General features: G+C 34.5%; 2 protein-coding genes across 2 annotated transcripts; both read left to right on the top strand.

Moving 5' to 3' along the window:
- The first annotated feature begins 909 nt into the window (after window positions 1–909).
- On the top strand, window positions 910–3932 carry CPB (Subunits of heterodimeric actin filament capping protein Capz superfamily). Its single transcript, XM_012984808.2, has 8 exons — window positions 910–1155; window positions 2275–2345; window positions 2623–2736; window positions 2929–3011; window positions 3108–3181; window positions 3270–3389; window positions 3485–3580; window positions 3674–3932. The coding sequence occupies exons 1-8, from the start codon at window positions 1027–1029 to the stop codon at window positions 3764–3766; spliced, it is 780 nt and encodes a 259-aa protein (XP_012840262.1). The 5' UTR covers window positions 910–1026; the 3' UTR covers window positions 3767–3932.
- Window positions 3933–5195: 1263 nt separating this feature from the next.
- Window positions 5196–10753, top strand: LOC105972592 (GPCR-type G protein COLD1). Its single transcript, XM_012997556.2, has 13 exons — window positions 5196–5771; window positions 6010–6110; window positions 6324–6431; window positions 6640–6760; window positions 7266–7395; window positions 8114–8192; window positions 9023–9111; window positions 9260–9352; window positions 9484–9510; window positions 9611–9697; window positions 9906–9977; window positions 10091–10221; window positions 10455–10753. Exons 1-13 carry the CDS (start codon window positions 5557–5559, stop codon window positions 10606–10608), a joined length of 1407 nt encoding a protein of 468 aa, XP_012853010.1. The 5' UTR covers window positions 5196–5556; the 3' UTR covers window positions 10609–10753.
- Window positions 10754–12713: the final 1960 nt, after the last annotated feature.

Below are 12713 nucleotides of genomic sequence, written 5' to 3'. Positions count from 1 at the left end.
TCCGCAATATTCGTAATTTTTTTAGAATTATCTTTGTTCCATATTATCTGTCACTTTAAAATTTCAATACAACATTGATTGCATAATGATCAATTTTACTCTTGTTACATCTCACCAACACTCACTCTTATTAATTTGTGGCAATGACATCTTAGTCCAACATACATTTCCCTAAAATCAAATCAAATGTAATAAAATCTTTAATTCTTGTGCAAATCTAAAAAAAACTACAATTAAAAGGGAACGAAAGGAGTATAGTTTACATCTTTCGTTTGATTTACGAGTGACTCTAGAAGGCGATATCGAATGGCTCCGCTTCCCCATGTCAATAAAAAAAAGTACAAAGTGGAGGAACAATATTTAATTTAAGGGTAAATTATGAAAATTTCCTTGAACTTGGGCTAAATAATAATAAAAAAAAAACACCCTATTTATTCTTAATAACCAAAATCCCTATCTGTTGATCGAGGTATTAACAGAAAATGTGTATAGTCTATTATACCTTATGTTAAATATGTGAGAAATCTCGCAAGGGATGACCTAGCGGTTGGAGCAAGTGGTTATGTGTCAATTGACCCATCCATATTCAAGTCCCCTTGCCAACGGTAGCTAGGTTGAGCTTGTCACACATGGTTAGCCTAGTGTGGTATACGTCTCTCGTATGGTTTGCAAGCTATTATACGAGAGTGTAGATTTACCCAATGCACATATATGGTTGGCTGCAGGTTCTTTCATTACAAAAAAATTGGTGTAAGACGGAAACGCACCTCTGGAGGTTTTGGTAATTACGAATAGGTGGGGGCGTTTTTCGTTATTTAGCCTTAGTTCAGGGGGTTTTCATAATTTACCCTTACTTTAATTCGGCCTCTCCGATTAAAATAAAATAAAATAATCGGCCCTTAATAAATTGAGAAAAAATACAAATAAAAGGAGGTTCCTCCAATGTTGAAAGAATTAAAAACAAACAGAAAAAAAAATCTGGGGGAACGGAGGAATAGAGAAGATCCTCCGCCGTAGAGAGAAAAAATGGAGGCGGCGATGGGGTTGATGCGGAGGATTCCGCCGAAGCATTCGGAAGCTGCTTTATCTGCACTCTTGAGCCTTTTACCCCACCATTCCTCCGATCTTCTCTCTCAAGTCGACCAGCCTCTTCAGGTCAATTTCATTATATATATATACACATCTGTATGTATATATACATCACATTTTCGTAACTTAGAATTATATATAGGTTAGAAGATAAATTGAACTAGGCTGGATTCTGGAATTGTGTGGTTTGCGGCAATTTTGTTGCTATTAAATGTTTTGAAGAATGAGGATTGTGTTGGGAGACTAGGGTTTTTTCGTTTTGATTGATGTAATAGTGTCTGGGTATTTGCTGTTTTGTTGAGTTGTTGAGTTTTTGACTCGTTTAATTAGTCGATTTTTAGGTTAGGTTTGTAATTGGGGCTCAATTATGAATAGCTCAAGAAGAATTGACTTTGAGATTATAGCCGGTTTTATATGCTGCGTTTAACTTGAAGCCGAAATGGGGGTTGTTGAGTTGTAAATTTTGGATTTCATTAATTTCTGTTTGAATTTGAAGGGCTGAGAGTTCACTTCGTTGGAAAAGGAAATCGAGTGCATTTTCCGTGTGGGTTTGTAACTGGTCATTCTTTGTCGGCATTTTGGACTCTAATCTTTCGCCTTTCTTGAATTTCTAGGAGAGATCTTGTTTTATTTTGAATTTTCCGTTCTAATGAATTTTCTTAGTTTTAGGGATGAAAAAGTTCGTCTTATTTGTTTCTTTTTGTTATTTCCCTAAATCTTAAAGCATTGTAATTAATATTACTGTGATAGGCCGACTTCTTCATATTATGATCGAATTATTGAATCTAATGTAATGTAATTGTCATGGGAAATTGTTTGTGTTGATCAATCAAAGACTGTCAGATTCTTGATGGTCCGTAACATGACATTGTCTGAAATAACTTCTTTCTCTAATCAACATGAATTCATAGAATTGTTTCTGGTCTAAAAGTATATCTACCATCATCTTCTCTTTTCACTCGCCAAAGAAGGTAATTTTCGGGGGAGTGGAGGCGAAGTATTCCCGTTTCGATCTATCGCATCAAATAAGCTTAGAACTTTTCCCCATTACGTCATTTTGTGTTGACTTCCCTTTGTTTCCATCTGAACACTAATTGCCGCATATTTAGCTAAACAGTTATGTTAGTTACTGAATATATCTGTCGGTAAGATATATTATTATCTAAATGTAATGTAGTTCCTCAGGTTTTATGTGATGTGGATAGCGGAAAGGAGTTCATATTATGCGAGTATAACAGAGATGCAGACTCTTATAGGTACATGTTATACGGTACTTCATAAATTCTTGTTATCCGATGATAATTAATGTAAACATTTTCCAAAAATATCCAAATCTTAAATCAAAATACTGTTGAAATAAAAAAAAAAAAAAAAAAAAAATCACTCGATCACGTGTTAGCAATATTGAGCTATTGGCCGAATTCCCTTCATGGTTTATATGGGCACTTGCTTTATTGTTGCTAATATTTTTCTTTTTCTTTTTTCGTTTTATTGGCATAAGAAAAGACATTCTTATGTATGGTTATCTTGAAGGTCACCCTGGTCAAACAAATACCATCCCGCATTAGACGACGGGCCCCATCCATCTGCAGAGTTGAGGAAACTTGAAATCGAAGCAAACGATGTCTTCACTATCTATCGTGACCAGTGAGGTCCTTTACTTACCTCGTAGTTTCTCTTTCTTCACTTTATCTATCTACAAATACGCTGCTTCTCTCGTATTTGCTCAAATTTTTAAAATGAGACAAAATACAGGGCTATTTTATATTTTTTCTCTAGTTGTATTTTGTTTCTCTAAGAGCTTTTTCTAGCAGATTGAATTGACCAATCAATGGATAGGTATTATGAAGGTGGCATTTCATCGGTGTACATGTGGGAGGATGAAAATGAAGGGTTTATAGCTTGCTTCTTAATCAAGAAAGGTAATGATTTTTTTTTCCCTCCGAGTTTTGCAGTAAACTGTGCAATTCTTTTTCCTGTGCAAAAGTTTTGCAACGGTCTGTTTTTTCTTGTTGAAGATGGCTCGAAGACTGCCCACGGCAGAAGAGGTTATCTACAAGAAGGATCATGGGATGCAATACACGTGATTGAGGTACATTAACTACCTCATCAGACTGACTGGAAAAAAGGCTTAGAAATATAAATAAAAATAAAAATAATTTTTTTATATGTATTTGTAGGTGGGACCCGAAGAGGAAGTAAATGCTCGTTACTGTTTGACTAGTTCTGTAATGCTTTCATTGACCACAAACGATGAGTCTGAAGGCACGTTTAATTTGTCGGGGTCAATTAGAAGACAGGTATTTTGTTTTCGAAGAGGAACTATAAATATGCCAGTCCTGCCAATATTTTTTATTACATCACATTTTTTTCTTCTCCTATTTGTATTGTATAGATGAATATGGAGCTCTCAGTTGCAGAGGGGCATTTATGTAATATGGGACGGATGATCGAAGAAATGGAGAGCAAGTTGAGAAACTCATTGGATCAGGTATTTGAATTTATTTATTGCGTTCTCATGTTACTCTATTGTTTCGTCGGATTTTGCCAGAAATTGAGTAAAACGTTGTACTTATTTTTGCAGGTCTATTTTGGGAAGACGAAAGAGATGGTTTGTACACTGCGACCACCTGCTGAAATAGTTCAGACGAAATTTCCGGATAGCCGAATACCATGATAAGCGAGCGTCACATATGATATATTCTGAAATATTAATGATTGTTGTGAAAAATTAAGGTTTCATTTTCGAACACCGGGGATTGTTTTTATTGTGAACTTATGAAATGCTGTTACATCTGTGATTGATTTAAAAACCAGTAAAAACTGGAGTCTGTTGTTCAAAATTATGTCTTCACATTCATCTTGATTATGTTCATGTTACTATTAGATTATTTAATTTTATCTTGGTAACCAAACGAGACCCAAGTACAATTGCCAAATTGATAACGGTTGAGACACAACTTGCTTTTGTTGCTTCAAATAATTGAATCGTACCCGTTTTCATATGTAAACAATACGTTTGTTAATGTGTACGTGGCTCCAACGTTTACGATATTACACTTATAAATCCGTACCGGTAAACTCAGTAATTTGACCATAACTCAGGGTGTGGCAGTAATTTGCTCAATTTTTTGAGACCTATTGATGTTCCTATTATATCTGCATTAATATTGTGGGTTGAATTTGGAATGAAATTTGTGAATCCCGTCAATTTTGATTCGAAAATTTTCGATTTTAGAACATTATTTTTCATTAACAATTCCGATGCAATTATAATTGTGAGAGTATTTCTCCAAATTTTTTTTTTTTCATAATCCCTCAAATATCGATGTTACTATGTAATTCATACATAAATAGAAATTCCAAATATTGTCGATTATGATTAGAAAATTTACGATTTTGGGACAAGCTTCTTCATTCCAATCTCCTACACTTGAATTTATAATTTTCCAAAATTTATGGAAACTAATTGAAATTAATTTTTCATTGTCGAATCAAAATTGCATTTTTTTTTTCTTCTCAACGTACTAGTTTCGATTCAATCCGTCTGATTGTCCACCTCAAGTACAAAATCACTAGATTTATGAAGGGATTATATTATTTGTACATACAAATTTCAATGTGATTTCTCATATCTTAAAGTTATCATATCTTTTATTTTATCAAAATATCAATGTTTGGAAGCGTTTTGGATCTTATTTTGATTTCATTTTGAGGAAATATGTTTTGGGGGAATAATTTGAGAATGAAAGTAATGTTTGTTTGTATTTTGGAAGGAGACAAAATACACTGTAGCAAGTCAAATCATGTTTAAAGGTGTTAGAAAAAGGTATGTTTGAAGAAAAAAATTTAAAGGTGAAGTGATGTTTATTTGTTTTTAGTGAAGACATTTTTTACTGTAGCAGTCCAATCATTTTACTGTAGCAGTCACATCATGTCTGAAGGAGAGAGAAACTTTTGAAATTATTTTGAGAAAATGATTTGAAAAGTGTAATAAATCCCATTTTGTTTTGGGGAAACAATGAAAACAAAATAAAAACGGTTCCAAACATACCCTCAAAATTGTTCTCTCGAAAACAATTTTAATTTTTCTTTAAAATAAAATTAGTTTAAGAACATTTCTTTTAACAATTACTTACAAGTTACAACGAACGCATAGAAAAATGGTAGGAAATAAAACACTTGACACTTCACAGTTAGCAATTTCAAATGGAAGTTGGAATCATAATCTGCAAACATCACCCTACTAAGAGGTTGTGAAATTCAATTGATTCGATCCACAAACACAGAACTCTTCAATTTTCCCCCCTTTCCCTAATTAGGGTTTCTGCCAATCAATTTGCGAAATTCGATTGCTTGATTCAAGAGATTCTCATCAACAATTGATGACAACCGCAGATCCCAAGCGGTGGAGCGGGAATCCGAGGTGAAATCTGAGAGCCGGAGTGGCGGAGAAAGCATATCTGGATGGGTTGGGGAAGGGCGGCGTACGAGGGAGTGGTGGCGGTGGGATCGCTGATACTGCTAGGTTGGGGCGGACTTTGGTTTCTGAACCGGCGGCTCTACAAGGAGTACGAGGAGAAGCGGGTGTTGGTACAGATCATATTCAGTGTTGTATTTGCCTTCTCTTGCAATCTGTTTCAGCTTGTCCTTTTCGAGATCATTCCGATTCTTTCCAAAGAGTAAGCATTTTTTTCATCATTGAACTGTTTACTATGTGTGAGGAACTCTTAATTTATGTAGTATCTGAGAATTCGTGTTTGGATTGCGTTCGTTTAGTTAGTGGCTTGTACTTAGATCCAACAGTAATTTACCGAACGCATTGAAGTTAATTTATGCATACTGTGTAAGAAGCTTAGTGCGCCGTTTTACAGCTTGTGTTTGATTTTTCGATTGTCTCGGTTGCTATTGTTTTTGTAGGGCGAGATGGATGAATTGGAAGGTGGATTTGTTTTGTCTGATTATGTTGCTCGTTTTCATGTTGCCGTACTATCATTGCTATCTAATGCTTTCTAACAGCGGTAAGTTTGACATCTCCAGCTTTATATTTAAGAACTTTTATTTTTACGTTGATGCTTTTTCTTACATTTAACAAATGTATGGTTTTTCTTTTACTTTCAGCATTAAAATTTTAGCATATGAGTTTCACCTTATTGTTAACTAGTTGATGCTTTAAATGGTGAAGACCAGAATTCTACCAACTGCATCATTATGTTTAAAAATTCACGTTTCAGGTATTAGAAAGGAACGTGCTTCACTTGGTGCTATTTTGTTCTTGTTAGCATTTCTGTATGGTTTTTGGCGAATGGGTATTCATTTTCCAATGCCCTCTCCAGATAAAGGTTAGCGTTTAGTTGTTCATGTTTCTAATCACCTTTTCGAATATATTACCGCATGCATTGTTCTCTTTTTAGATTCTCACATGATCTAAAAGCATGAAATGGCTTTATCGAAACTTTTTTTTATTCTTAAGTTTTATGTGGTTTCTTCTGAAAGTATCAACTATTTTTCATATTTTTCTTCCTTTATACTCATCATTTTGTTTCTCAGGATTTTTCACCATCCCTCAGTTGGTGAGCAGAATCGGGGTCATTGGTGTGACTGTTATGGCTGTTCTGTCTGGTTTTGGAGCAGTGAATTTGCCATACAGCTATCTATCTCTCTTTATTCGGTAAGAATTATGTTGGCTTTACGGCTTTGAATTACTGTGAATGACTAGAAAACTAAGTATCCTTTTGCATCATGTTCTTTTTTTCCAAATCAACTTTTTTGTTCTTGAAACTAGTACATTTTTATTTAATTATAACCAAGTGCTAAAGGTTTTAATTTTAGCAGCCACACACCCTATGCATTATGATGGTTTTAGCCGCTCTTGCTGTTCTGATTTATTCATAGATTGTGATATATGGAGCTTTATGCGCATCCTCAAATTCCAGGGAAGTTGGATAAAATGCTTACATTCAATTGACTGAAAAGGAAATTCACTCTCCTAATTTATTACTATTTATAGGGTTTCTGATTTGCTGATAGTGTAGTTGAAGTTTTATGTACTAGGCTGTTGATGCCTAGTTCTTTATTACACACTTACTTTAGAAGTGAAAATCATCATGATCATTCTTTGACTTTCAACTCAGCAATTTCCTGATATAAATTAATTTTCTTTTTTCCAATTGAAGGGAAATTGATGAAATAGAAATCAAGGGACTCGAGAGGCAGCTTATGCAGTCAATTGAGACTTGCATTTCAAAGAAAAAGAGGATAATTCTCGGTCAAATGCAGATAGAGCGAAAACAAGGGTCGGAAGAGGTTTGCTCACTTTGCTGTGTATTGAATATATTGTTATTTCATTTATTAAATTCCTTGACTTATTATCCCAAGCAATTTAACCTCATAAAATATTAAAATTTGATGTGTAATGTGTGATGGAAACATGTCATATACCAAAACTTAACTTATATACAATTAACGAAATCCTAAAACTTGAATTGCTGAATGATCGGCTGCTCGGTCAACTCTGCCTTTTTGAACATCTGCATACATTACATAATTCTGATGTATTTAGCTTGATACTTGAAAGTTTCACTTAACTAAATCTGCACATAGGAAATAATTTTCATGTATTTAAACAAGTCCAAAGATTTATGAAAAAGTAAAAGAGAAACGTGGCTAAAGTTGTGCACTATATAACCTTAAGCTGGTTTCTATGGAAAAATATTATTGCTAATGAGGAAATTAATTGAGAAACTGAAGGCATTCACTGTGATGGGTCATAGAATGGAGTAGGCAACCATTTCTGTTATTTTGAGCAGATTCTTCGGTATTTGTATTAGTGGTTGATGCTAATTAGAGAATGTGTTATATAAGTCCTCTCACGGTTCTGTGATTAATTTGGTAATCGATAAGTTGCTGGTCAGACGTGGTTAAGTGGCAAAAACTGAGAACAGCAAAATGCTATTGTGCTATATTATTTGAGATCTATTTGACGGCCGTGGAGTTTAATTGCTGCTACATTTTAATGTGACAGAAACTAAACAATAGGTCCTTCCTAAAGCGCATAGTGGGTACCGTTGTTCGATCTGTTCAGGATGACCAAAGTGAGCAAGGTTAGTCTTGATAGAATATGTATTTTGGAAACTGCATTGGTCTACTCTTCTTTTAGTAGGGTCGTATTTTATCTCCTTCTTGGTTGCTATTTGAACAATTTTCACTTTTTCAGATATACTTCAATTGCTTTTCATGATAGTTGGAATAGCCTGGCCTTTTCAACTCTATATTCACCAGTGCTGTTTTGTTATTTCATGTAGTAATTCTCGTTCAGGGCGTGGATCCTTCCTCATCCACATCCTCTCTTCTATATATCATTTTCAGCCTCTTCTTGTACCTAATAGCAACTTTGTTGACTATCATCTTCCTCAATCATAATAATTGGACAACATATTTTCTGTTGTTCGGTAAAGAAATATCAACGTTAATAATTCAGGGGTAAAAGAAAGAGAAATGTTATTGATCAATATGTCAAACTTCAAATGGAGGGTCCCAGTTTTCTTCACTGATAAAATTTTGAGCAATTAGAAAACTATTGACTTCTTACCTTCCACTTCTCTCTCTCTGTTTTTTTTTTTGACTCGAATATCATTTATTAAGTCGTTCCAATTCTGTGTTCACATCTCGAAAAGAAATTACTATACTATCAACCTTTTCACTTAGTAGCAGTTATATATATTTCAAATTTTCATGGTCTGCCAATGAGTCTTTATCCAATGGTCCATTCAGTATTAAATCAGATTTTAGTAATTAATGCAAATTCTGGGATTCTGAAGCAAATTGCCTAAGCTTGTTCTTTGAGGTTGGAGGTGGAACAGGGTTTCAGTATGCTTATTGTTTAGGTTTTTGTACTGCTTCTCTATTGTTGTTGACTCAATGCTTTGTAAAGATATCAAAACCATGGAAGCAGAGGTACACTCTTTGGAGGAGCTCTCGAAGCAACTCTTTTTGGAAATATACGAGCTTCGCCAAGCTAAGGTATACCTATTTTTGTGGTCTTATCGTATATTTTGCAAGTTCAGTATTCAATACAAATAAGATTACAGTTTTCACTTGTGCAATTACTTGCTTGTGGAATCATATTCTTTTTCTTCTTGCCAATGTTATTTTATTGCAATAATTTCAGGAAGCTGCTGCTTATTCTCGAACCTGGAAGGGTCACTTGCAGAATCTTTTGGGCTATGCATGTTCGATATATTGTGTTTATAAAATGATCAAGGTAATCTTCACTCATCTAATATGATTGACATCCCTTGTTACAATTTTGGTTGTCTGTAAGTTCTTGATGTTCGAGATCTATTAAGACATTTCTATTCTGGATTTACTGATTGTTGAAGTTTATTTGTGCAGTCTTTGCAAAGTGTCGTATTTAAAGAGGTAATGTTAAATTAAGTTCCTCGTTTATCTCCATATCTCCATCTTAATTAGTGCTTTTGCAAAGTTTAGAGTATTTTATTGGATCATTTTTTTGTCTCAGGCTGGTTCTGCTGATCCGGTAACAAGGACAATCAGCATATTTCTGCAATTTTTCGACATAGGCATCAATGTTACTTTATTATCACAGGTTAGTGCTGCATTTTAGGATCGAAGGTCCCTCAAATAGATTACATAATTAGATATCCTTAATTCTTACAGAAGAGAATGCTATGCGCTTAATAGAGATAATCGGTACCTGAATGACAAATTAAAATATGCTATACTAGTTGATTTAAAATATCTAACTACATTGACACTCTTCATGAGTAACATGTTTTTCGTGTTATGTTATGCAGTACATTTCCCTTCTATTCATCGGGATGCTGATAGTCATATCCGTACGGGGATTCTTGTCAAATTTGATGAAGGTAATGTTGCATTTGTTTTATTTATTTATTGCTGAATGACACTATTCTATCCTATATAGCATTGAACATTTGAGATTTCAGCTTGGGTAGCTAACATTTTGGCTATTGTACAGTTCTTTTTTGCTGTTTCCAGAGTTGGGAGCGGATCTTCAAGCAACGTTGTTCTTTTCCTCTCTGAAATTATGGGAATGTATTTTGTTTCTTCCATATTATTAATTAGAAAAAGCTTGGCCACAGATTACAGGTACGGTTCAACTTTTGGGTTATATGTGTACGCATATTTTGGTGTCAATTTTTTTATTTGACAAAATTTGATAATTCTGTAATCTGATCAATAAATTGTATTTTATTTTTGTTTTTTGCGTGTGTTCTATATAATTGTCAGGGCTGTTGTTATATGAATCGCAATTTTGTTTTCGTGTTGCTTTTTTTTAGCATGTGGTATTAATGGTGATTTTTGTTTCTGTTATTGTGCAGGATAATCATAACAGATGTATTGGGTGGTGATATTCAATTCGATTTTTATCACCGATGGTTCGATGCCATCTTTGTCGCGAGTGCATTCCTTTCTCTGCTTTTGCTATCGGCACATTACACGGCTCGACAGGCCGATAAACATCCCATCGACTGATTTTTGTTTGTATTCAGTTTTTATTTTTTATTATTTTTAAATGGTATTAGTATATTCCTTTCTGTTTGATTCCTCCATACACGAGCACTGTAAAGATGAAAAAAAATGGTAATTCTACGGCTTTTCCTCTTTGCCTATTATAAAATATACGCCGTGGCTGTATGCAATACTAATTTTCCTTGTGCAAGACTAGATTAAAAAAATTCAATACATAAATACTATAATACCCTTGCTTGTTAAAAAAATAGAAAATCCAAATGTGCAATACCAAAAACTCAAAACCACAAAAAACTCTATCACAAAACTACAAGATCAACCTTCATCTTCTCCATCTTTCAAAACCTGTAAAACATTTCTCTTTCCTTCTCCGTAAACCAACAAAACCTAACATTCAAAATCATCAAAACGCAACAAATCTTACAAAGATGGCAAATATGGAGTCAAAAGACATCAAAATAGAAGAGTTCACGATGGAAGAACCCGAAAAGGTATGCATTTATGTATTTTTCAGTTAGAATATCGTTTTTCCAAAAAAAAATCCCGCACAGACGCGGTCGACATGTACATGTCGAATTTGATAGGTAAAAATCGACCCAGAGATGTCGATTTTGTAATTGCAAATTCGACATTTCACAATGTCGATTTTTCTGCTATAAACTCGACATCTCAGAGTCGATTTTTACCTATCAAATTCGACATATTGTTGATATCGAATTTTTTGATCTTTTTTTCGACGCATAAGTGTCGATTTCTAGCATAGTTTTTCAACACCTTGGTGTCGATTTTTACAAGTTTCAAATTTAATTTTTTTCTCCGTTTTTCTTAAGGTTGAACAAAATAAGGAATTTACATTTTTAAAGCGTTGTTGGGCGGGTTTAGGTCGCTCATGATTGCGAGCGATAGGACTAGGGATGGCCATGGGGCGGGTTTGGGGCGGGTTTTGCATTCCTCGCACCCGCCCCGTTAACAAACCCGTTCAACCCGCACCCGCCCCGCCCCGCAATGGGTTTAAATTTTCTCAACCCGCACCCGCCCCGTGGAAAACCCGCGAGTACCCGCCCTGCCAAAAGACCCGTAAAGCTGAAGAAAAAATAAAAAATAATAATAAAAAAAAAATTGAATAACCCTAATGAAAACAATAATTTTAAATCAAGATATTAAATATATTATAATGATATTATAAAATATATATATATTAGAACCCGTACCCGCCCCATTTATTTGTGGGGCGGGTATTACCCAGAAATTTCGGGGCGGAGCGGGGCGGGTACCCGCAGGTCGGGTAAAAATTGCCATCCCTAGATAGGACTGGCGGCGGCCGGCGAGGAGCTTGGGCAGCGCTGCTGTACAACGGGAAGGGTTTCACGTGGGGGGGGGGGGGGGGGGGGGGTTATACGTTTTTCTTTGCTGGCATTATTTATTATTTGGTCTTGTATGAGCAAATTAATTTAGGGGCAATTTGCTATAGGTCCCTCTATAGGATAATTTATGTGTATAAATCCAAGTCAAAATTTAATGTTTTAATAAATTAAAAATATTTATTATGGCAAAAATACCCTTAATTAAATCAAATTAAATCCCAAAAAATCTCTCTATCAAAACAAATTTCCAAACATATCTCTTCCAAATATTAACTAAAACAAATAAATTAATTCATAATAAAAATATACAATTTATTTTACAAACTCATACTCTAAAAACGCCACCGGATCTCCACCACCGCCTATGATCCTGGAACTGCGACGCCTATGACTCCGCGAACTGCAAATAGCAAACTGAAAATTAGATTTTATATTATTGAATTGCAAACAATAAAATACCTATGATTTCGCCAAATGCAAACAGCAAACTAAAAAAACAAAATCCATAATTTGTATAACTGAATTACAAACAAAAAATTACCTATGGCTTCGTCAAATGCAAACAGCAAACTGAAAATTAGATTTTATATTATTGAATTGCAAACAATAAAGTACCTATGATTTCGCCAAATGCAAACAGCAAACTGAAAAAACAAAATCCATAATTTGTATAACTGAATTACAAACAAAAAATTACCTATGGCTTCGCCAAATGCAAACAGCAAACTGAAGAAAAACATTAAA

Source organism: Erythranthe guttata, chromosome 3, assembly GCF_056151865.1.
Source record: "Erythranthe guttata isolate IM_541 chromosome 3, IM_541, whole genome shotgun sequence".
NCBI classification, from domain to species: Eukaryota; Viridiplantae; Streptophyta; class Magnoliopsida; order Lamiales; family Phrymaceae; genus Erythranthe; species Erythranthe guttata.
Note: the sequence above shows the minus strand (reverse complement) of the source record. Positions and strands in the feature narration are given on the sequence as shown.